Genomic DNA, 25239 nt, shown 5'->3' on the forward strand with positions numbered 1-25239 from the left:
CCCTGAGGGGTACCCCTCTGACCTCTGGGAATGAGAGCTAGATGGACAGCTCAGGTTTACAAATGAAAAGCGGCGGCTCCTCCTGGATGCTCTATTGGGGGCTTTCGGTGGTTTTCAAGCATGAGCGGCAGTGACACTCAGAACCTTTCCCAACATGCAAAAGGCACAGGGAAGTGAGATGCCCCAGGGGCTGGCAGCGTGGATGCAGAGACACCCCCGCACCCCGACCCTTCGAGACATGGTGGGGCACGGAGGAAGCCCAGAGAGTGGTGGGGAAGGCAGGCATTGACAGAGATGGCTTTGGCAGAGGCAGGAGAAGGGACCCCAGGACCATCCATCTCCAAACCCAACACTCTGGCCAGGAGAGATGGTCAACATGGCTTTTACTGAAAGTCCACCTCACATGGCGGGAAAACTCAACTCCAGGTGGGAAGAGGAGGATGGGATGGACGCTGCCTTCAGGAACTTCCGGTAAAGCGCCAGACCCAGCAGCACTCTGCTCAAATCAAGAGGGGAATGGGAGGGTGTGCTTGTGGCATCGGTCCCAGACACAGCCTCTGGTTGGATGTCACTGCCTTGGCTTCAGCCAGTGCTGACTCAGTTCAGGTCCAGGAGAAGAATGAAGCCCCTGAGCCGATCTTCAGGGGTCTCCCATGCGGGTCTCCGGGTCTCCAGCCCCACCCGGAAGTACCGCTTAGAAGAGTCGAGTCTTGATGTTGGCTTTGTCCTGTGGAAGAGTTTCCCTGGGCAAGAGGGAAGGGGAGGCGAGGGTCAGGCCCTCTGAGTCCCCAGCACCTCCCAGAATTTCGGCCCTATGAATGAAATGGCCTGGGACTCACCTCAGATCCCAACTAGTCCCCACAGTTCCATCTTGAGACCTTGAATCAAAACAAACAAAAAAAGGCATTCGTGTTTTTGTTTTTCCTTTCTCTCTCTCTTTCCCACTCATTCTTCTTCTCCTTTAGTAGAGCCGTGGCCTCAACTCACGGCACTGGCAATATCTACTTCTAAACTATGGAATGTTTTCACACTGACTCTAGAATTACTCCGAACAAGGGGTGGGAGGGGGCTCTCCAAGTTTTCGTGAGACCAGACGGTGTGTTACCGAGAGCTCGTGGGGAATCACACAGCACAGAGACACCGACAGTCAGACACCAAGCCCGGAGCCTGGCTTTAGATGTATTTTTTCTTGAGGTACCAGTAGGCAAAGTAGCCCATCCCTCCCAGGGAGCCCATGAGAAAGGACGCCCCAAAGAAAGATGGCGGCTTCCGCTTGACCAGCCGGAACGCGTTGGGGATGACCGCCGACAGCAGAGTGGTGTGGATGTCGCCCAGAACCTTCCGGAAGGCAAAGCGTTTCTGGACCCTCTCGAAGAAGGACTGCAGGTTGGGCCGGCTGCCGTCTTCCCAGTATTTCTTGGACAGTCCCAGGAATTTGAGGCGGTGCAGGGTGGCTCCCAGGAGGACATCCGCAAGGGTGAAGGCACAGCCGCAGAGCCACAGCTCGCATTTCTGCCCTGGAGTGGAAGAAAGACAAGATGGCGGTGGGGTGGGCTCAGCTTCTGTCCTCCCATAACTCCCTTCTCTCTCATCACTTAACGCCTCTGGCTTCTGTCTGCTGGCCACAGTGTTTCCCCAAGGTCACCCACTCCTGTACTTCTTTCATGATCTTGGCCATATGCATATACTTCCTATATTACTCTTTTCTTTTAAATCAGCTGACTTGTTAAATGCAAATATATGTATTTAGGGGCTTTCCAGGTGGCACAGGGGTAAAAGAATCCACCTGCCGATGGAGGAGATGTAAGAGGCCCAGGTGTGATCCCTAGGTCAGGAAGATTATTTAAACTCTGGACTCACATATCACACTGCTTATTTTCCAGCTCTACTTGTCTGTTCACTGGGTGTTTCAAACTGGACAAGTCCAAAACTGAATTCCTGATCATCACCCCAAATCCACCACATCAGTAACAGCACCTCCATCCATTCAGTTATTCAGGCCCAAAGCCTCATGACATATCGAATTCTTTTTGTTTCACACCCACATATACTTTGGCAGCAGTTCCCATCCACTTTACTTTCAAAAAACATCCAACGTTGGATGTTACCTCCACTGTTACCACCCTGGTCCTAACAATCGTTATCTTTTGCCTTTGACTCCCTAGAGTCTATTCTCAGCACAGTCGTCAGAGGAATCCCATTAAACTTAAGTCAGATCATGTCCTTCTCTCTGATCAAAGCCCTGTAATGACTCCCTGTCATGGTCAGAGTAAAAGTTGAGGCTCTGGGCTTCCCTGGTGGCTCAGTGGTAAAGACCTCACCTGACAATGCAGGGGACATGCGTTTGATCCCTAGTCTGGGATGATTCCACATGCCGCGGGCAACTAAGCCTGTGTGCCACAACTACTGAAGCCTGAGCACCCACTTACCTAAGCTTCGCGACGAGAAGCCGCCACGAGAAGCCTGCGCACCAAAATTAGAGAGCAGCTCCTACTTACTGCAGCTAGATAAAGCCTATTCACAGCAATGAAGACCCAGTGCAGTCAAGGATTAATTAATTAATAATTTAAGACATTTAAAATGTGTATCTGGTGGTATGTTCCGTGGGTCACAAAGAGTCAGACACAACTGAGCATGTGTGCTGGTCATGAAGATGTGATAAGACACAATGTCTTCCCTCAAGAGGTTCATGGTTTCATGGGAGGAGGAGCTAAAATGTAATGAAGGTTCTGATCAAAAGTTTGTTCTTGACTATGGAACCTTCCAGATGCTCATGAGACTTCCGAGGAGAGATGATATGTCTGCAGTTAGAGGCACAGGTGCGTGGCATAATCAAGGGCATGAGTGGAGACAGAGCTGAGAACGGGACCAAGGGTGGAGCTTTGGGGGCATCATGATTGAAATCTTGGGCAACAAGAAGCAACCAGAGAAGCAGCATGAAAGGAGCAGCCTATGGGGTGGGAGATGACCCAGGAAAGGGCAGTGCCCTAGAAGCCAAGATAAGAAAGTGTGCCAGGGAGAGAGGGCTCAGCTGAGGTCAGACGCTGCCGGAAGGTCACCGAAGGGGAGGCTGAGACCTGGAGATTGCATTTGGTGGCTGCTGACCTTGACAAGAACAGCTGGAGTAGATGCTGACAATGAAAGATGAAAGCCTGGCTGGAGGGAGTCCAAGAGAGAAAGGGAGGAAGGGAAATGGAGACGTTGAGCAAAAGTCACCCTTCAAAGAGTTCTGCTGTAATGGGAAGGATACACCGATACTATGAGATGGGTCAAGAGTGTTTTCGTAAATTGGAAGAAAAAAAAAAAATGCTGATGGGAATGATTGAGCCAAGAGGGGAAGAGACACTACAGGAGAAGTGGAGAGAATTACTGCTGTGGTTGTCCTTGAGTGGATGAGCGTGGGTGGCATCAGTACACAGGGAAGGGACTGGGCTTAGCTGGTTCAAGAACAGTTCATCCTTGGTAACAAGAGGGAGTACAGCACTGTCTTTCAAGACATCTAAGCTTCTAATTCTAAGTTTCAAATGTAAGACATCCACCTGAGAGAGAACAAATGATGCCAATTAAACTACTGAGAACCTTCCAATTTCAGGGATGTTGACATGTAATTTAACAAAGATGCATCTTAGAATCGATAAAATACAGTGTATATACAGGCACTGGGACTGGTGGGAGGGTAGCTATGGGGGTGAGTTGAGAGTGAGGATGTGGGAGAAGCAGCTGGAGGGTTCAGGAGAAAGGAGAGGTAGTAAATCGCCATCTGAAGAGGAGGCAGTGGGAGGCCTGGGGCAGCAGGAAGGCCATCGAAGGTTAGTGGTCATGAGTTCAAAATGAGACCTGCCAGGGACTTCCCTGGTGGTCCAGTGGCTAAGACTCTGCATTCCCAAAGCAGGGGGCCCAGGTTGAATTCCTGATCAAGGAAGTAGATCCCACATGCTGCAACTAAGAGTTCGAATGCTGCAAATGAAGATACCACATGTGGCACCAAAGATTACATGTGCTGTAACCAAGACTTGGCACAGCCAAATAAATAATCATAAAAAAGAAAGAAATAAAGATCAGCCACCATCCTTGTACATTCCTCCAGCCATGTTTAGGCTCCTGGGTATAGGCTGAATAGGTGGAGAGTGGTCTGAGGTTTTGAAAGCAGTTCGATTCCTGGGTTGGGAAGGTCTGCTGGAGAAGGGAAAAAGCTACTCACTCCAGTATTCTGGCCTGGAGAATTCCATGGACTGTATAGTCCATGGGGTCAACCTAGACATCACATTAAAAAGCAGAGACATTACTTGACCAACAAAAGTCCGTCTAGTCAAAGTTATGGTTTTCCCAGTAGTCATGTATGGATGTGAGAGTTGGACTATAATATAGAAACCTGAGTGCCAAAGAATTGATGCTTTTGAACTGCGGTGTTGGAGAATACTCTTGAGAGTCCCTTGGACTGCAAGGAGATCCAACCAGTCCATCCTAAAGGAAATAAGTCCTGAATATTCATTGGAAGGACTGATACTGAAGCTGAACTCCAATACTTTGGCCACCTGATGCGAAGAACTGACTCTTTAGAAAAGACCCTGATGCTGAGAAAGATTAAAGGCAGGAGGAGAAGGGGCGAGAGAGGATGAGATGTTTGGATGGCATCACTGGCTTGATGGACGTGAGTTTGAGCAAGCTCCGTGAGTTGGTGATGGACAGGGAGGCCTAGTGAGCTGCAGTCCATGGGGTCGCAAAGAATCGGACACAACTGAGTGATTGAACTGAAATGAACTGAACTGAGGTTTTGCAAAGTGTGATGAAGTAGGAGAGGGATAAGGGAGCTGAAGGTGCAGACAAGGGGCTGTTAATAATGATGGATCAGGGAGTTACTGCTGTGTAAGAAGACGGGTAAGATCATGATCAGGGTGACAGACAGTGAGAGGAGGCAGGACCAGGGGATGGAAGTGCCGGAGTACGCACTGGATAAGTGTAGATAGATTTGAGAACAGGACCAGGGACTAAGCCGTGGGACACGCCAAGGTTTAGATATTGGGCAACGAGAGGAACTAGTGATGGCGCACAAGAAGGCATGATCTGTGAGGCACGAGACGAACCAGGAGAGTGTGGTTTCATTTCCTTAATCCACACATCAATCCAATCAAATAGGTGCCATTATTATCCCTGTTTCACAGGTGAGGGAATTTGAGGCCCAGAGAGGTTAAGTAACTTAGTAGAAGCCACACAGCTAGTAAGTGGCAGAGTGTGGATTTGAACCCAGGCCTTCTGGTTCCAGAGCCTGTGCTTATAACCACTACATTAAGCTGCTTCTTTCTATGTGCAAATACACACATCTGTATGTATTTCTACAGACACACAATCCCCTTTCAATGGGTGCATTTTGATTTGGGTCTGTGTGTGGACCTATGTGTCTGCAACCTGCATGGTGTGTATGTTTAGCCATGTGAATGTCTGCTCAGATCCGTGCAGCTGATTGTGTATAGGCATGTAGACAGCTGCACACGTGGGTGCCTGTGTCCATGAAGTGGGCTGGATTACCACATGCAGGAGTGAAGTGTACACTCACGTACATCTGGTGTTTGCCTGCAGACAGATGTTTGCAAACATGTACATGTGCGTCACTATTTAAGAATGCCCATTCCTGGGACTTCCCTGGTGTTCCAGTGGCTAAGTCTCTGCACTCCCAATGCAGAGGGTCCCGGGTTCGATCCTTGGTCAGGGAACTAGATCTTGGGTGCCACAGCTAAATGGTCACATGCAGCAACTAAAGATCTCGCATGTGGTAATGAAGATCGGAGATCCCACATGGTGCAACTAAGACCCCGTGCAGCCAAATAAGTAATAAAATAGAATGTCTTTCCATAAAGAAGAGAGAAAATAAACTAGTGGTTGGACTTTCCTGGTCGTCCAGTGGTTAAGAATCTGCTTGCCAGTGCAGGGGACATGGGTTGAATCCCTAGTCCTGGAATATCCCACATGCTGTGGAGCAATTAAGCCCATGTACCACAACTACTGAACTCACAGGCCCTGGAGCCCTCGAGCTGCAGCGAGAAGCCACCGCAGTGAGCAGCCTGTGCACAGCAACTAGTGAAAGCCCACTTGCAGCAGTGAAGACCCAGAGCAGCCAAAAACAGCTAATGAATTAATTGAAAAAAACCCTAGTGGTTACCAAAGGGGAGAAGGAAGCGGGAGGGGCAAATTAGGGGTATGGGATTAAGAGATGCAAATTACTATGTATCGCATAGATAAGCAAAAAAGATACACTGTATAGCACAGGCAATTATGGCCATTACCCTGTAAAGACTTTTGATGGAGTATAATCTGTAAAAATACTGAGTTACTATGCTGTATACCTGAAACTGACTTCCCTGGTGGCTCAGAAGGTAAATTGCCTGAAACTAATATAACGTTGCCTGAAACTAATATAACGTTGCCTGCAACTAATATAATGTTGCGGATCAACTATACTTCAATTTAAAAAGAAAAAGAAAAAATATGTCCAAGATTACTTGATACTTACCTCTTTTGTGGAGCCCACTTTTCTTCCCCTTGAATATGGGCTGTATTTAATGACTGGCTTTGAATGAACAGAATGTGGTAGAAGTGACAGAATGACTTTCAAGGGTAGATCATAAAAGATAATGTGGCTTCTGCTGCTTCTATCTCTCTGGGGTTACTCACTCAGGGGAAAACCAGCTGCCATGTTGTGAAGAAACTCAAGTAGCCCTAATAAGATGCCCACGTAGGAACTGAGGTCTCCTGCCATCAGCCACTGAGGAACTGAGACCTCTAGTCAAGACCCACGTGAATGAGCAATCTCCAATCCTTCAGCTCAAAGTGCTGCAGCCCCAGCCAACAGCTGGACTGCAGCCTGCATCATGCAACCCCAAATTAGAACCACTCAGCCAAGCTGCTCCAAAATTCCTGATCCACAGAAAAATGTGTGCTATGACAAAAGCTTTTTGTTTAAGCTGCTGAGTTTGGGAACAGTTTGGTATAAGCAATAAATAACTTATGAGCAGGTCTTGATGCGTCTTTCTCTCTCCACTATCCTCTACATGACATTATCCAATTCTATAACTTGAATCACAACATATATGGGAATTCCCTAATGGTTTAGTGGTTAGAACTCCATGCTTTCGCTGCCAAGGGCATGGGTTCAATCACTGGTCAGGGAACTAAGATCCTACAAGCCACATGGCCAAAATAAGTAGATAAATAACAAAACCAAAAAACCCACAGATATGCTGAAGACTCGAAAATTTCCATCCCCAAATTCTGGCCTCTCCTTTGAAAGTCAGACTGGAATATCTGATAGCTTACGTGACATGCCCTCTTGGGTGCTGCAAAAGCATCTCAAACTCACTGTGTCCCAAACTGGACTCTTGAGTCCCCCTTGCCCATATCAGGAAACGGTATCATCAGTAACTCAGACCAAGACCTCAGAAGTCCTCTTAGATTCCTTTCTCCCCTCTTACTCCCCACCCTTCCCCTGACATCCTCAACCTTTCAGCAAGTTCCTGCCCATTTTAATCTCCAAAATACCTCTGGAGTCTTTCATGCCTTCTATCTCCACGGCCACCACCTCAGTCCTAGCCACCACCATCTCATCTGCGCTTCTGTCTCCCGTGAAACCCACTGAAAGTGAAATCAGAACACTTCATCCCAAGGAGACTGCAGAAACAGCCACAAATTCCTCCTATTCTTGCAGGCATGCCCCTACACAAAGGCTTTACTGATCCTGCCACCAAGAGGAAGAATCCAACCCTCCACCCGTTAAATCCTAGCTCTGCTGTGTCACTTGCTTTAGCCAACGGGGCTTTAGTCAATGTGATACAAGAAGATGCTTAACATGTATTTGCACACTCTTGCTGCTCTCAAAATCCCTGTGACCATCATTTGACTTAGTCTTGCTTAGCCTTCCAGATGATGGGCAACATGTAGTCCAGCTAAGTCCACTGGCCCCTGAACACTCTTCCGTAATAGCCCTTCTTCAGCACCCTCTGAGATAGAAATGAGGAAATTCCTTCTTGAGGTATCAGGTTGGTCAAAAAAGTTCATTCAGGTTTTTCCATAATATCATGTGGACAAACCCGAATGAACTTTTTGGCCAACTCCACATATATTCTTTTTACTCATTTAGCCATACAGCACTTTTTTTGTAGAAAGGATTTATGACAGTTGGTTTCAGCACACATGACCTTGTCCCTGTTTAGGACCTTAGGTACTTGTGTGTGCCTTGCACTTGGAGCCTCAGCTGTGAAGTGCTGGATGAACACTGGACCCAACAAAAGGGAAGCTGTTCTTGTCCTAACTATGCCATTTAAGAGCTGTGTGACCTTGAGCAAGTCACTTTACCTCTCTGAGCCTCAGTTTTCTCATCTGAAGAATGCACATGTCTTTAGCTGTCACATGCAATAAACTAGTTTGTTCTAAACACTGTGCTGAGTGCTTTTCACTTTTTAAAGAGTTCAACAGGATGGAGTTAAGGTTTTAAATTGTACTATTACCATCCTACTTCGGGCTTCCCTGGTGGCTCAGAGGTAAAGAATCCACCTGCAGTGCAGGAGCCACAGAGGATGTGGTTTGATCCCTGGGAAGATTGCCTGGAGGAGGACATGGCAACCTGCTCCAGTATTCTTGCCCGGAGAATCCCATGGACAGAGGAGCCTGGCAGGCCACAGTCCATGGGGCTGCAAAGAGTCAGATAAGACTGAAGTGACTGTGCACGTTCACACACATCCTGTTTCACAGATGAGGAAACTGAAGCTCCAACAGGGAAAGAAACTTGTCCAAGTCACACAGTATAGGCAGCAAAGCTGGAACCCTAATTTGAATCTGTCTGACTCTACACCTATCTTTTAGAATACTGTGCTCCACAACCTCTCCAAATACACAGACATCTATGTGTGTGTGTGTGAAGCTGTAAGTGTAGCAATGCAAGTTGCATGGCTTCCACAAATTTGCATTGTTGAGGAGACCAGACTAACAGGCCACCTAAAATAGAGCAAAATGGGAAAGTCCAGAATGAAATTTGAAGAAGGTGATGGCAAAGATGGTGGATAAATGAAGACAAGGAGCAGAGTGGTATGGAGAGGGTACTCCAGCCTGGAAGAGTGGCAGGTGCAAAGATTTGGAGGTGGAAATGAGGCTGGCATACTTAGAGTCCCAAGAAGAGACGCACTTGAGAATAGAAAGAGTCAAGATCAGAGAGTCAAGGTGAGCCTAGATGTATGGCTACAGCATGAAGGAGCCATAACACATAATACATCCTTCAGTGGGGGAAAGGTGAGGTGGTATAAGGGATAATGGTCACCACCATCACTACCATCATCATCATCATTAACCTTTATTAAATACCTACTGTGTGCGAAACGCTGATCTAAGCATTCTACATGTATAATTTCATGCAGTGTCTCAGCATCTCTCTGAAGTAGGTCTTATTATTATCCCCACTTTATAGACAGGGAACTGAGGTTCAGGGAGGTGAAATACCTGGCCCAGGGCCATTCAACTAGCAAGTGGCCAACCTAGGACTTAAACCTAGGTTTTCTGACTCCATGGCCCATGATCCTAACCACCTGGACAGTCCTCTGAGATCTTTGGGGAAAAGATGCTGAGACAGACAGGGTGGGCTGGATGTGCTCCAGCACTCACGTACCCCAGAACTGGCACCCACCCTCGTTCTCAAGCTTCCTCTTCTCCAGCTCAGCCTCGATCTGGTCCAGAACCATGGCCAGCTCCCCCAGGATCTTCTTCAGGTAGCTCACGTCATCGTGTTCCAAGATCTTGGCCTGTGGGCAGGACAGGCAAGAGCTAGAGGAGCTGAATTGGCTTCAATAGGGCAAAGATGAGCAGGGATGGAAGAATCTTGGTCCAAACCCCCTTCTGCCAAACCCAGTCTCCAAATAATCCCTCAAGGGTATTGGATACCCCAACATTACAAAGCATCCTCATCTGCTGCTCACAGCAGTCTAGTGAGCTTAGCTGTCCTGACCAGATCCCTTTCATGGGTGTAAAAGCTGGTTGATAGTGGCTCAAAGCTGCCCCTTCTCCAGAGAACTGCTTTTGGCCAAAAAGGAGTTTCCTGGAAATATTTGAGAAATACTTGGGCCAATGGCTAATACAAGGGTATAAAAGTTTTTCCCTTTGTTCAAGGTGACTTTGTGGTACCCTTTAAGGTCCAGAGCAGGTGAACTTGGATCCTTCTTCATTCCTACCCCATCCTTACCGGGTTCTCCTTAAAGCACTCCCTCAATACTACATTTACCCAAGAACCTCAATACAAAGCTCTGCTCTTATAGACACAACTGAAGACACGAGGAAAGGGAGGCTGCAGGGGCACAGTGACTTGCTCAAGGTCAAAGAGCCAGTAAGTGACAGAGGAGACAGGATTGGAAAAGCAAGCCAGTGGTTTTCCTATTTCAGGTCATCAAATGATTTCTACTTAGAACCAGCTTCTCCCAGTTCTCTTCCATGGGAAAGACGGTGGGAGAGGGGAATGAGCAGACCTAGGGGCACTCACCATGAGCTTCTTCTGTTTAGAAAGGTAGGGTTCAGAGAGCTGGGGCTCCTCTTCATGGTCCAATTTCATGAGGTCTGTGGTGGCGTTGGCTAAATGTCCTGGGGAAAAAATAGGAAAGGTCCCATTCATCTGATACCTGGTGCTTTTCCTTTCCCTTCCCCCACACCTTGGACTAGGTCCCACTCAAACACTAGTCTGGAAAGTAACAATATCAACAGGCATAACCAGCAGACACTATGTCACTTCAGGCCAGGACATAGGGATGGATGAGATGCCATCCTGCCTTAGGCTTAGGCTAGTGGGAGAGACAGACCCTTAACAGATATCTATGACATAGCATGGCCAACCTCTAATGAAGAAGGAATGGATACTGTGGGACCCAGAGGGCACAAGGTATCAAGAAAGCTCAAGGAGGAGGAGACTCTGGGGGATGAGTAGGAGTCTGGCCGGAAATGAATATCACCCTAAATCTGGACAAGCTCCTATTTCAGTTTACATTTCCCCCACCCCTTTCTGTAGTGAAGAAACAAGTTCAGAGAGGCTAAATAATGTAACACAACTAGTAAACAACAAGCAGAGATTTTGAAGCTGGATCTGTCTGATTCTCAGTCTGGTGCTCACTCACTGTAACCCACAAGGAAAAACTTGTTCAGTTAAAAAAACGAAAAATCATGAGAGCTGGGTGTCCACTTTTGGTGAGGGAAATTCCCTGAAGATATAGGGACATACTGACATGTTTTCTGGGAAAACTGGCTTTTTAAAGATGCCAAAAAGGCCAGTGATGGAACATGGGGAAGTGATGGAACTCAAGGCAGCACCGTGAGAATTATTCTTAATGAGAAAGAGGAACTGTCCTGTAATCTACCTTAAAAAGTCTAACTGTGAGCCATGGGTTTTACAAGAGGAGGTGGAAAGATTAAGTGGGATAAGATCCTGTGGAACAGATTCCATGTGTGAGGTAGAATTTCTCCAGAATTCTTAGCCAGTAAGTCTGGGACACACAGTGGGTCAGGTGTGCGTAAACCTGACCTCCCTTCTCCCCTGAGCCCCAACTCCATTTGGATATCTCTTGGGCCCCTCAAACTCACCCTCACCCAACCAACCCCATCATTTTCTCTGCTTCACCTGCTGCTTGTTTGCATACTCCCCAAACTGCAGCATGCTTGCCCCACACTAAGCCAAGCCAGATGCCTGGGTGTGCGTGTGTGCTAAGTCACTTCCTTGCAACCCAATGGACCGGAGCCTGCCGGGCTCCTCATGGGGTTCTCAGGCAAGAATACTGGAGAGGGTGGCCATGCCCTTCTCCAGTGGATCTTCCTGACCCAGGGATCGAACCCATGTCTCTTGGTACTCGCTGAATGTCCAGATCATTCCAAACCTCTAGGCCTTTGCTCTGACTGCTTCTTCTTCCTGGAAGGGCCTTCTCCTGTATTCCTGAAACTCCCCTTCCAGATCCAGCTCAAGATCACCTCTTCTATGAAGCCCTTCCTGATCCTCTAGGTCTCTTTGTCCTCCAGCATATGCTGTACAGATTTCCAGAGAATGCAAACACATTAGTCAGCTGCCATTACACAAATCTATTCACACTGTGGTCTATGTGAAAAGTGCCCCCCTGACTTGTGCAGTGCACAACATGTACTGCTGCACATGGACATTTTGATGCCAGTGTACTTATCTCTGGATGTGCATGTCCCCCATCAGAACCCAAGTATCTGGAGAACAGTGAATATATCTGATTCATCTCTGTTCCCTCAAAAACCAGTACAGGCGTGGCACAGAACAGGAGTTTATGAATGAATGAATGGAATAGAATGAGAAAATAAATGAGTGACTGCAATTGTTCAGCTTCTGCTTCTGAGGTTTCACTGTCCACCATCCCATCTCCTGGCCTGATATCAGCAAGCACACTTCCCAGATCTTTCAGCTATGGGGCTATATTAAGTCTCATTGATGTTTTATGAGTTTGAAGTTCAAGGACAGTATCTTCTCCTCTTGCCAGTCACCCAGGGCTCCCCATGTGGCTTTCTTTAGACCCCACGAGGGCAGACCAGGCCAAGGAAAGACATTTGACTAATTGGGATGGGGGAGGGGTCACTGCAGGATGACTTCTGCATCCTGTGAGGTCCTTCCTCTCTCCCTCAGCTGGGCTGGAGTCTTGAGATCCTCTCTGCACCCCAGTGCCTTCTGTTGCTGTTGCTGTTAAGTCGCTTCAGTTGTGGCCGACTCTGTGCGACCCCACAGACGGCAGCCCACCAGGCTCCCCCGTCCCCAGGATTCTCCAGGCAAGAACACTGGAGTGGGTTGCCATTTCCTTCTCCAATGTATGAAAGTGAAAAGTGAAAGTGAAGCCGCTCAGTTGTGTCCGACTCCTAGCGACCCCATGGACTGCAGCCCACCAGGCTCTGCCGTCCCTGGGATCCTCCAGGCAAGAGTACTGGAGTGGGGTGCCATTGCCTTCCCCACCAGTGCCTTCTAGGTACCTTCAAATAACTCAGGACAAGATGGGGGAGCACCTCTATCTTTCAGAAGCACTTAGGACCTCCTTCCACCTAGTCCAGACCAGCATCACTGCTCACCTAGATGACAGCCAGGACCCTTTAACTGTCCCACCCACTCTTCTTCCTGTTGAATGATTTTTATAAAATGCAAATCTGATCCTGTCATTTTCCACCACTGTTTCTCTGCTGCTCATCAGATAAAATTCCAATTCTGCCAGCCCTACTCCCTAGATTCACACCAGGACCACACCTACCCCCACTGGGCTACACCCATCAACCCCATTAAGTGTCCTTCGGTTTCACACCACTCCCTCTCCTATCCGTGAACCTAAAAGGATTCTCTCTTTTATTTCCCTTTCTAGTTCCTGGTCATCCTTGAATATTGCTGCCTTCCAGAAGCCCTCCATGACCCCAGAGGCTGGGATGGGCATCTTCTTTAGCCCCAGCCTCTGTGTTCCCCTTATCATAACACTGATTGGTACTAGATTAGAAAAATTTAAATCAATGAGTCCTGAACAGACTATATATGCATACTTGCTTGAGAATTCAAACAATATTAAAGAATGTACAGAGAAAAGTAAATCTCTCTTCTCTCAACCTGCAGTCCCTTAGTCCTGCTCCCTTAATCTTCTCATGCATCCTTCCAGAAATACGCTTTGTGTTTGCAAGCGCTCGTGTATCCATTGGACCCCCTTTGACATATATAAATGATAACACATTAGATGCTTCACTTTCTTCTTCTTTATTAATACGTCTTAAAGAGCATTCCATAAGCCTATTATTTTTTTTAACAGCTGCGCGATGGTCCATTGTTTGTAAGAAACAGAATTTATCTACCTATTCCCCAAATCATGGACAACAAGGTTATTTCCCCGATGACTCAGCAGGTAAATAATCTGCCTGCCAATGCAGGAGACACAGGAGACTCCGGTTCGATCCCTGGGTTGGGAAGATCCCCTGGAGAAGGAAATGGCAACCTAGTCCAGTATTCTTGCCTGGAAAACCCCATGAAAAGAGGAGCTGGGGGGGCTACAGTCCATAGGGTCACAAAGAGTCAGACATGACTGAGCACGCATACACATTCATGCGTTCATTTCCCCAGCTCATGGACAACTAGGTTATCTCCAGCTTCTCGCTATTAGCTCCTATGCTGCAATGCGTATCTTTGTACATACTTCTTTGGCTCACACATCCAATTGTCATCGCAGGACAATCTCCAAAGGTGTGGGCCTTTTAATATTCGATACAGAGTGCCACACTGCTCTCCTGAGACGCTGTTCAAATTTACTTAGTCCTGCATTGTGATTACCTGGTCATTTGTCTTTCTGCTTCCAGGAAACCATGACCCTGGGAGGGTAGATGCTGTAACAGTCCCCTTCTGTCCCCAGCTCCCTATCCAAGGCCTGGGTCATAGAAGACCTCAAAAATGTTGTTGATTCACTGGGGACAGGGCAATATAGACAAATCTTGAGTCTTGTTTAGGGGCACTCTAAAAGGATGAAATCAAGTTCCACAATCTGCCTCACCTTCAGACATGAGCCTCATTCCCTTGAGAGAGAGGAAGTGACCATTTACCAAGCATCTATTATCTACTTAGACTCGTCACGCTTCCTCTGTGTATAGGACTCCATGGTGTCTGCATAGAGCCTGGACCAAAGTCTGTAAACAGTTGTTGATGGATGATCTGATTTCATCCAACCCTTATATACTGAGTACTGGGGGAAAAAAAAATGAAAGGATAACATAGGCTGTGGGCACATTCAAGCTGGCAGTTATGACAGTACACGTGTGATGGACTAATCAGAAATCAGAGACTCCACTGGGGGCCTCACAACGTCTGGGCAGTCATCCTTGGTGATGCCAGCCCGAATGTCACTCAGTGCCCTGGGCTGCCAACCCCAGGTGTCTGGGGCTGGGATGCCTTTGGAGAAGTGTCCAAGCTCCCATGGACAGACACGCCTCTGGGGCGACAGATAGCCCGATAGCCTCTATATGGGATAGCAGGACAAGAGGAGGGGGGCAGGAGATGGGGACAAGAAAGCGGAACTGTCAGAGATGGAGAGAGACATTCAGTTCAAAACAGTGAGTGAGATGGAAAGCCAGAGAGACAGACACAGACAGACCCAGAGTGAGAGATAGAGAAATGAACAAATAGACACAGGAATGGAGAGAGATATCCACGGGGAAGAGGAGAGAAGGAGTAAAAAGAGGAGAAAGGAAAGGAAGAAAGTGAGTAAGAGACACAGAAATAAGAGGAAGAGGAGGAGGAGTGAGGATTGGGTTTAGAGGGAGGAGGGGGGCTAAGCCAAGGTTACAGGAGGGTCCTGCGGCCCCACCCCCGCGCCTGGCACTCACTGCGGATCTCGGCCGTGGCGTACTTGGGGATCATGGAGTCAGTGGTGAGTTCGGGGTGCAGAATGCAGCCGTGCGTGTAGGCGTCCATGGGCAGCGCGTCCAGCAGCTCGCGGTACTGCAGCACCCGCGCGTGCTGGGGGCTGCCCGCCTCCGGCATCAGCGGCACCACATGCTCTGCGGGACACAGCGAGGGGCTGGGGAGGGGATGGAGGGCCCAGTCTTGGGCCTCCCGCCCCCCTGATTCAGAGAGGCCAGCCTCTGGCACCACACCCCCCAACCTCAGCATCCTGGAACCACAAATTATCCAGCGGTCTGGGACCCACTCCCTTTCCTTGACTTCCCAGGTGATGCCAGTGGTGAAGAACTTGCCTGAGAATGCAGGAGATATGAGAGATGCTGGTTCAATCCCTGGGTCGGGAAGATTCTCCTGGAGGAGGGCATGGCAACCTACCCCAGTATTCTTGCCTGGAGAATCCCACGGACAGAGGAGTCTGGCGGGCTACAGTCCATGGGGTCACACAGAGTCGGACACGACTGAGCGACTAACACTTTCCTGGGCCCACCCCCTTTCCTTGACTCTTGGGATAAGGTCCTTACCAGGCTAACAGGGGACGCCAGTGGTCCTGCCCGCCTACCTCTCCTCCAGGGAGCCCTGCCAGACTGTCCTTCAAGGGGCAGCTTCTCACCTGCCAAGGCCTGTTTTCAGGTGGGAGTCTAGGCCTAGTGTTGCCAGACTTGGCGAGAAGTTGGAATCCTGGATGTTTGAAACTGAAACATCCTTGGTTTTTAAATGTTGGCAACTAATTCTTTTTTTTTTTTTTTTAAACACTGCGCATCTGGGCCCGTCTCCGCCATGGGGACTGAACTACTGAACTTGAGCAGGGCCAGAGGGAAGGAAGGAACAGGGAGGGGTGGAGAAGAACTTGGGGGCTCTGAGGAGCTGGGCCCTGCTCACCTCTGGAAAGTTCTCGGGTATCCGAGCTGGTCTCCGGCTTCCCGGAGAGTCTGCTGCTTCTGACTGTGCTTATAGGGTTTCAGGGTCCCGACCGAACCCTGGCCTCTCTGGGTGATCGGGGTCCTGTCTGTGGGGACTTAGAAGGGGCTCTGGGCCCCGCTCGGGCCTGGGGGGCTCGGGAGGGTCTGTGGCCCAGTCTGTGACTCCTGAGTTCCTGGGAGGAGGCTACAGCCCCAGAGCTCCAAGTGGGGGTCCTCGGGGATCTGAGGATCTTGGAGGGGGTATCTGAGCCCAGCCTGTAGCCCATGGTTCCTTGTTGGGGAGACCAGGCCTGGGGGTTGGGGCGTGGGTTCCCAGGTTTGCCAAGCTTCCGGGCGCTGTCTGGGCCTGCGCGGCCACCGTACCTCCAGTGAACGTGCGCTCCACGTAGTCGATGATCTGGTCGTAGTCGCTGATGATGTTGTCGCGGTGGATGATGACGGGCACCTCCTCGCCCAGGTTGAGCCGCATGAACCAGGGCTCCTTGTGCTCGCTCTGTGGCAGGCTCACGTCCCGCTCCTCACACGCCAGGCCCTTCTCGGCGATCACCAGCCGCACCTGCAGGCGCCAGGGTCAGAGCGGGGAAGGCGGGAAGACACACGGGGACCCTCTGCCCGTGTGGGGCGGGGCGTGGAGGAAGAGGGGTCAGAGGTCACACACCAGAGGGGACATGTTGCTGGAACCCATTCCTGGGCCCCTGGGGTGCTGGACGGGGTGGCGTACCTCGTGGGGGCCTGGTGCTTGGTGCCTGCTGCCTGGTGGAGGGAGGAAGACAGCTCTGCCCTGGGGACCAGGGGCAGTGCTGACTGGTGGTTAGGGAGCTGGGAGTCACAGTTGGACATAGTTGGGATAGGATTTCTGGCTCTGCTGTGTGAATTTGGGCAGATTCCTTACACTTTCTAGGCTTCAGATTTTTTTGTTGTTGCGGAATTGAAGTATTAATAATAGCACCGACACAGTGTCTGGTACATAGAAAGCACTTAATTCATGATTATCATTATCAGGATTGGACTCAGCCTGGCTTCCAAACGTGAATCTGACCAGGAAATTTGCAGAATTTCTTATCATCATCATAATCAACAGCAAAATTTCTCAAATGATTTGAGAAATCTAAAGTGAGGTGAAAAGAATTTGCTGACATCAGCCTAGCCCTTTATTGTCCCCAAACACCTTCCTATCTGGTCGTTGGATGCTCACAACAGCCTTTCATAGGGTGGCAGAGCAGGGACCATCTCCCTGTTTATCTTGATGAGAAAATGAAAGCCCAGAGAGGGCAACTAACTTACTCAAAGCCACACAGCCACTTTGGCAGTTGACCTAAAACTAGAAGGTTCCTGACTCCCAGACTAGTGTTCTCTGCCCCGGGGGCTCCTTCCAGGGAGTCTTGGACCTGCCCTCTCCAGAGTCTTTCCCTAAGGTCCAGAGGGTCCCTGACAAACACTGGAGCTGGTAGATTCTAATGGAGAGTTTTGAGGCTAGCTTGCTCCTGATCCAGCCCAACAGTTCTTAGCTGGGAGATGGTTAATGACCACCTAGTCCAACTGTCCTCTCTCTGTGGACTGAGACTCAGAGAGAAAGCTGGGCTTGTCCAAGGTCTCCCAGCAAAAGGATGGCAAGTTCCATGCCTACAAGCTCTCCCTATTTCTGTCTCCAGCCCAGGAGAAAGAGAAGGCATCCCAAGAGAAGCACAGGTCTCTTCTGGTAAAGCATCGATGACCCCCCTCCATACCTAGGTGGTAACTCCTGAGCCTGGGTGTCCCCAGTCTTCCTCCCAGATACCAAGAGGTAAGCTCCAGAAGAGGCAACATGGTGTTATAGTCAAAATGTTAAGCTGCGTGCCAGACTGTGCCAGTTCAAGTCCCAGCTCTAGCACTTAATTGCTGGAGAAGGAAATGGCAACCCACTCCAGTGTTCTTGCCTGGAAAGTTCCATGGACGGAGGAGCCTGGTAGGCTAGAGCCCATGGGGTCACAAAGAGTCAGACATGACTGACTGACTTCACTTTCTTTCTTTCTTTCTTGGCTTTACAAGTAGCTCTCCATTTGTGTGCCTCAGTTTCCTCATCTGTTCAATGGAAGTCTCACGAGTAAATTCCTCAGAGGGTTGTTGTGAGGATTAGATAGATTAGTCCCTGTGGAACAGTGCCTGGCATACTGTAGGGGTAATGTGTGTCTTGGCTTCTTGAATTAGACTAGGTTTTGGAGGCAGACAGACCTGAACTTGAAGGCTGACTCTGCTGCTTATTTGCTATGTGACTTTGGGCAAGTCACGTGACCTCTCTGATCCCTAGCTTCTGTGAAATGAGGAATGTATTTTACTCCTTCAAGGCTGGCAAAAGGTTGAGGTGGAATGACATGGATAAAGTCCCAGTGTGAGAGGTTAATTCATGGGTTCCAACATCACTGTTATCACACACATACACACACACACACACACACACACACACACACACTGCCCTACCCTGCATTCCTGGTTGATGTCTTAGAGTACTTGATGCCCCACCCTCACAGCTAACATGAACAACCCCGTCTGTGTGCTGGACTGTGGGGAAGAAGGGGTAATCAGCCCTTGAAGCCCCCAGCCCTCACCCAGATTCATTTGCTGCAGGAGCCAAAAGCAGGCCCCGTGGGCAGGATGGGGAGGCAGGGACTCAGGTCCTCAGCCTGGCTCTGCCGTGGGGCAATGCTGTGTGACCTCGGAACTACTGCTGCCCCTTTCTGAACCTCCTTTTAATTGTTAGTAAAATGAAAGGCTGAACTCCGTGTTCTCAGAGTGTCCCGTGGCCCTGCTTTGAGCTGATGCTACATTCAGATCCTGCGGGAGACAGGGCTGGCTCTGCCCTCCTCGACAGAGGGTGGGAACTGCTGGTTCTAAGATGGGGGGAACTGTGGCAGAGGGAGTGCCAGGGTGGCATTTGTTAGGTCTAGTTGTGTGAGTGTGTGTGCATGTGTCTGAGTGGCAGCTGTGTAAGTGAGCAAATGTCTGCGCATGTGTGTGCACGAGTGTGGGTGGGTATGGATACAAATCAGTGTGAGCATCCAGTCTTGTGTGAGCATTTGTACATGAGTGTGAATATGAGTGTGTGTGCCTGTGTGTGTATAAGTGTGAGTGGGCATGACGGAAAGCATTTATATGTGTATCTTTGAGCTCATGGGTGGTGCCTGTGCCCTGTAGGAGCTGCAGGGCAGTCAAGGCTGGAGTTCTGCTGGAACCCAACCAACCATTCCCCTCTAGCCCATCCCGGCGAGCTCCGCTGGGCCATCCAGCCTCTGGGTCAGGCTGGGATCTCTGGATGTATGGAAACAGAAACTAAATCAGGCCTTTGCCCTTGGCAGGTCCAGACATTTGACGGTGCATCCTGGCAGGGCGTCTACTCCCAGGGCCCTGGCCTTGAACTTCAGTAAGGATGCCTGGTGGTGGGACTCCTGCCTGGGTAGGGGACTATCTTTAGAGGAACAACAGTCCTGCTTGGAGCTGCTTCGGGGTCACACTGGCAAGCAGCCAAGGAGACTTTCTCCTTTAGCTGTGCTGCAGGCCACAGCCATGTGCCATTCTGCGGGGGAGGAGAGTGTGGGAGGAAGCCAGGCCCGGGGGAAGGGCATGCAGCCATCAAGGCCATCTGCCATCTCTACCTCTTGGAGGCTGGGTCAGACTCAGGTGGTCACCACTCAGTGTGACCAGGCATCAGCCATCTCTGGGCAAACTGTCTCCCCTGTGGGTGCCTGGAATTCACCCACTGGTGCTTCACTGTCGTGGTTAGGCACTGTCCCCCCTTACCCAGGCCCTGAACAAATGGTGATGGGCTGGGTTGGTGTCTCTGTCCAGCCACTTAGTTGCTGTGTGACTTTGTAAAAGATACTTGGAGTCTCTGAATCTTAGTTTATTTGTCTCAAATACTTTTTTGAAAAAAATTAATAAGCTTTATTTCTTAGAGCAGTTTTAGGCTTACAGAATCAAATGCCTTTTAATATAACATTTTGAAGCTTACAAATGAGCCCTTTTTCAGCACTTATTTACTGAATGCTTACTCTGCGCCAGGTCTCATTCTAAGTGCTTGAAACTCAGAAGTGAACAAAACAAAGGTAACTGCCCACAGGGAGCTGACACTCTAATGGGTGCAGACAGAAGACAAGCAGTTAAAATGAGATAGTGTGTCAAAAGAGTGAGTTCATTGGGAAAAAAAGAAAAAAAGCAGAGCAAAGTAAGGGAAATTGGGGGTCCAGGGCATTTTAAATAGGGTGATCCAGGGACTTCCCTGGTGGTCCAGTGGTTAACAATCCGCCTACCAGTGCAGGGGATGCAGGTTCGATCCCTGGATGGGGAACTGAGATCCCACATGCCGTGGGGCAACTAAGCCCACACGCCACAACTGGAGTGTCTGTGTTGAAGCTGCTGCGCCTGCCTGCAGTAGAGTCAGTGCTCCGCAACTAGAGAGGCCCATGCGCTGTAACGAAGACCCAGGGCGGCCAAAAAAAAAAAAAAACCCAACAGAGTGATCCATCAGGGCAGGCCTCTCTGAGAAGGTGACATTTGAGCAAAGGACAAAGTGACGGGGTAGTTCAAACAGTGATCTGAGGAAGCGAGTTCCAGGCAGAGGGGACAGCCCGTGCAAAGGCCCTCAGGTGGAGATGTCTGAAATTTTTGAGAAATGGTGAGATGGCCAGAGTGACTGCAGCAGGATGTATGGGAGACAGAGGAGAGGGGATCAGGAAGAGTTGTGCACAGGGATTTTTAATAGAGGTTCCTAGACCCCGGGGTCTATGAATAAAATTAGGGAGTCCTTGAACTAGGATGGGAAAATTACAGGTTTATTTTCAGTCATCTCAGGCTGACACTTAGCATTCTCTTCAATTATGAGTGTAGGCGACAAGGCATGGTAGTGTTAGCAGTGCCTGCAATATTGTCACCACTAGGAATCAGATACTGTCATCACTTCACAGCTGCTGCAGTTATAACTGTCACGACTTCAACATTACAGTAGTCATCAGTCCTGGCACTCGATCACGTGATACGATGGGTTAATACATATTATTATGTAATTCATTTGTTTTGGAAAATATGTCAATAGCTGTACTTCGGTAGGACTGGTTTTCCTTCTAATCCAATGCTCCTATGTATTGATGTTACTCAGTTAAAAACACTATTCTGAGAAAAGTTCATAGGCTTCCCCCTATTGATGAGGATTCCACAACCAGGCAAGGTTAGATCCTGCAGGAGGGCCTGAGGCCATTATGACAACTCTGGATTTTTCCCAGAGGGACTTGGGAGCCACTGCAGACTTCTGAGTGGAGGAGAGGTGGGCTGTGCAGTCCTCGCCTGTGGCACTCCTGGGAGTGGGGGTGGAGCTGGAACATGGCCAAGGGCAACATGGACAGGACTGGGGTGCCAGTGCCCAGGAGCTTGACAAGCAAGGCCAGAGTGGCAGGTCGAGGCCATTTACTTGCCTTCTGCCATGTGTGGGAGGGCCCTCTGGGAACTGCTGTGCATACAGGCAGGGCCCTTTAGGACTGATGGAAAAGAAGGCAACGCTAAGCTCCTGCTGTGTGCCTGACACTTAACATGTGTCCATGTCCTCTGAATCCCCCAGAAATCCTGCAGAGCCGGATGCAAATGTCCCCCTTTCCAGAGGAGGATATAGAGGCACTGAGAGGTGAAGTGACTTGTCCAAGGTCACACAGCCAGTGAGCACTCAAGATGAAACCAGAAGCCAGGACCATCTGACTGCACAGCCCAAGAGCTTTCTGCCAGGCTGCACTGCCTCTAGAACCCACCATGGGCACCTGGGCAAGGAGAAGGCCCTGGCAGGAGAGGCAGGAGAATGCCTTTGTCAGAGGCTTGGTCACAAATGGGATTGCATTGGGTGGTCCCATCCTTGACTTAGGGGGCAACTTAGCCCTGAGCTGAGCTCATCCTGAATAAGAAATATTCAAGAGGCTTCCTCGGGAAATGGTGATGGGAGGTGCCAGCCCCAAACCCCTGTCCAGTCCTGGACATTGGGGCTTGTCTCCTGAGGTTCTGGGGGAGGAGGAGATCCTGGCATCTGGAAGTGGGTCTGACTCATTCCCAAATCCCCAGCAACTTTGTTGAGCCTGGCGTGCAGTAGGTGTTCAGCACGCATGTATAGAATTTATGGACGAGTCCCCGCGTGACCTTGGTTAACTCCATCTCCTCCTTTACCTCACACTTTAGTGATATCATTATCAACAGAGCCCTGATCTTGTGCCAGGCACTGCTATCAGCACTTCTGTGTATCATCTCATTTTACTATCACAAATAGCCCTCTGTAGAAGGTACTGCCATTAGCTCCATTTTACAGATTATAAAACTGAGGCTTTGGGGGAGGCAAAATGACCTGCCAAAAACTCCATGGTGAATTATTGGGGAAGATGGCTCTCCTGCTGGGGACTGTCTGGCCTCAGAGTTTGTACTTTAAACTGGGAACTACTCAAAGGAGAGTCGGTGGACCAGCTTCATCAGCATCACCTGGTCGTCTGTTAGAATGCAGCATCTTTGGCCCCACTCCAGATCTACTGAATCAAAATCTTTGAGGTGGGACCCAGTGTTCTGTGTTTGAAACAGTAATGTATGCTCATGTGCGACTAGTGCCAGTGTAGAACACGACTTAGCGACTGAACAAGTGTAAAACTATGAGCTATAACACCTTTTCAACAACTCTCTCAGCAACCCTAAGAAGGGGTTGCAATTAGAGGAAATAGCTATAATTGTTACTATTATCCCATTTTCCAGATGATGAAAACTGAGCCCGAACCCCAAAATCAAATCAAAGACTGGTTCCAAGGCCATTTCTCTTTAAGGCATCTATTTCTCCATCTGGAAAATACGTGACTGGAACAGAAGGATCTTCAGGGAGAAGCGGAAGGGTCAGGCAATGGGTGACCCGTAGGCTGCACCAGGACCCAGCGGCTGGGACCTGGCCATGGTGCTGAATTTGTGCCTCATAGATAGGACAGCCCAGGGTTGGAGATTGCGCCCCTAGAGGTGCCCTGGTCTTACAGGTGCGGGGTTCGGACCTCACCCCTAGAAAGCGGGAACCCCGATAACTTAACAACGGGCTGGATTCCCAACCACCTTCCAGCTCCCCTGAGTCTGAGAAAGGGCTGTGGGGTTGTCTGTGCCTTTAAGAGCAGAAAACACACATCTTATGGGCCGAGCTGAGGTTTGGGGAGACGGGTTAACTCGTTGCATCTCAGCTCAAAATTAGGGGGTATAAGGGGAGGGCTAGGGTCAGACCCTTCAAACCCCAGTTAGAAGAAGTCCCCCAGCCGGACAGAGAGGCAGGGGAGCTTTGACCCGAAGGCCTGTGGTATCGGGATAGAAGCGCAGAGGGCAGGCCTGCGATGGGACTGGGGCTGGAGGCTGGACCCCAGGAAGCGCTCCTCCCCCTCCCCGCAGCAGCCGCCCCCTCCAACAGGCCGCCTTCCCAGCAGTGCCCATTCCCTTCCCCTTGCCTTTGTCTCTCTTCTCAGCCCTCCAACAGATCAGGTCTTTCTGGGAGGGAAAGAGGCAGAATGGCTGTGCCTAGGATGAGGGACGGTGCTCCTGGGGCCCAAGACAGGGCCAGTCACCTCCCCGGAGAGCAGCCCAGCGTCCCCCGTCCTCCGGGCCCCCCAACCCCAGATTCTACCCTCCAGTCTCTGAGCAGATCTTCGGATCCTTAAACCCTCCCGGGTCCCCTCCCCCAAGTCTCCTAGCCGCGAGGCGCATCGGGTTCCCCGGCTCCCTCCAGGCTACCTTCTGCGAGCTGAAGGACTGAGTCCAGTGGTACAGAACCAGGCTCTCCTTGGGCCAATGGGCGTGGCTGGCCGCTTCGGGTGCGTCGGGGGCCTCCGCCGGCTTCGCCGCATCGCTCTCCAGCGCCGAGATGGGCCACCAGCTGCAGTTGGTGGGGGTCAGGTTGTTGGGGGTCGCCATGACAGCCCGAAATCCGAGGGAGGAAAGCAGAAGGCTTCGGCGGCGGCGGCTCTCTCTCCCAGCATCACATGGCCTCGCCGAGCCTGCCACTCTCCTTCGCTCGCTCGCTCCCTCCCTTCCCCGTGAATGTCATTACTCACTGGGCGCGAGGGGGAGGGGCGAGGGGGATCCCGGGAGCTCACTCCCTCCTCCTCCCCTTGGCCCGCCCCTGGCCCGTGTCGGAAAAGCCGTCAGTCCTCGGTCAAGCTCGGTGGAAGGGCGCGAGGCGCCGTAGGAAAGTGGACCATGTCCCCAAGTACTCCAGTCTGGCCAGTTACCTGCCGAAGATTCCACCATTGCAAACACATTCTGCCTCTCAATCTTCGAAAAGGCAAATGGGACCGCTGGGATTATAGGAATCCATTCCTTTTATCAATTAGAGTCTGGAAATAGCTGGTTTCTTTTTGAAGCTGTTATTTTCTAACTTTTCTCCAGAAGGACCTTTAGGGGTTAAAGGGAACACATTATGATCTATTGAACAAACACTTACATAGCACTTCCTGTGTTTCCAGACTTGTCCTAAAGGCTTTTCAACCATCCGTTCATTTAACCATCACAATAATCCTATTAGCTTCATTTTATAAACAGAGGAGGAAACTGAGGCACAGAGGGTCTAGGTGACCTTAGGCAAGGTCACCTAGCTAGTAAGTGGTGAAGCTGAGATCCAAACCCAGGCTTAGTAGCTCCAGAGTCTTTGATTTTAGCCATAAGGTCATTATGTGACATTAATATAAAGGACAGCAGAGCAAGCATTTATCAACCCAAGTAATCTACATGCATCATCTCATTTCATCTGCACAGTAGTAATTTTTCACCTTACCTCACAGGTAAGGGAGGTGAGGCTCAGAGGCACTGAGTCATTGGTCCAAGGTCACATCTTCACCCCGGAAGACTGAAGCAAACTAGAGG

At 49.9% G+C, this 25239-nt stretch overlaps 1 protein-coding gene across 7 annotated transcripts; it reads right to left on the reverse strand.

Moving 5' to 3' along the window:
- Positions 1–77: 77 nt before the first annotated feature.
- Positions 78–24465, reverse strand: GDAP1L1 (ganglioside induced differentiation associated protein 1 like 1). Of its 7 annotated transcripts, none has more exons than XM_086331699.1 (8): positions 24112–24451; positions 16726–16918; positions 15367–15540; positions 10514–10611; positions 9668–9782; positions 1339–1517; positions 840–878; positions 78–743 (listed from the first exon to the last, which is right to left on the reverse strand). In XM_086331699.1, the coding sequence occupies exons 1-7, from the start codon at positions 24289–24291 to the stop codon at positions 852–854; spliced, it is 966 nt and encodes a 321-aa protein (XP_086187825.1). In that variant the 5' UTR covers positions 24292–24451; the 3' UTR covers positions 78–743; positions 840–851. The 7 variants fall into 7 exon arrangements, with proteins under 7 accessions (XP_086187825.1, XP_086187824.1, XP_086187821.1 ...); XM_086331698.1 differs by having other exon boundaries at positions 9650–9782; XM_086331695.1 differs by having other exon boundaries at positions 1106–1517; positions 9650–9782.
- Between the last annotated feature and the right edge of the window lie 774 nt (positions 24466–25239).

The sequence above is a fragment of the Bos grunniens genome, chromosome 13 (assembly GCF_055505025.1).
Source record: "Bos grunniens cultivar Pamir isolate PY7600 chromosome 13, Bosgru_T2T1.0, whole genome shotgun sequence".
In the NCBI taxonomy this organism is placed as follows: Eukaryota; Metazoa; Chordata; class Mammalia; order Artiodactyla; family Bovidae; genus Bos; species Bos grunniens.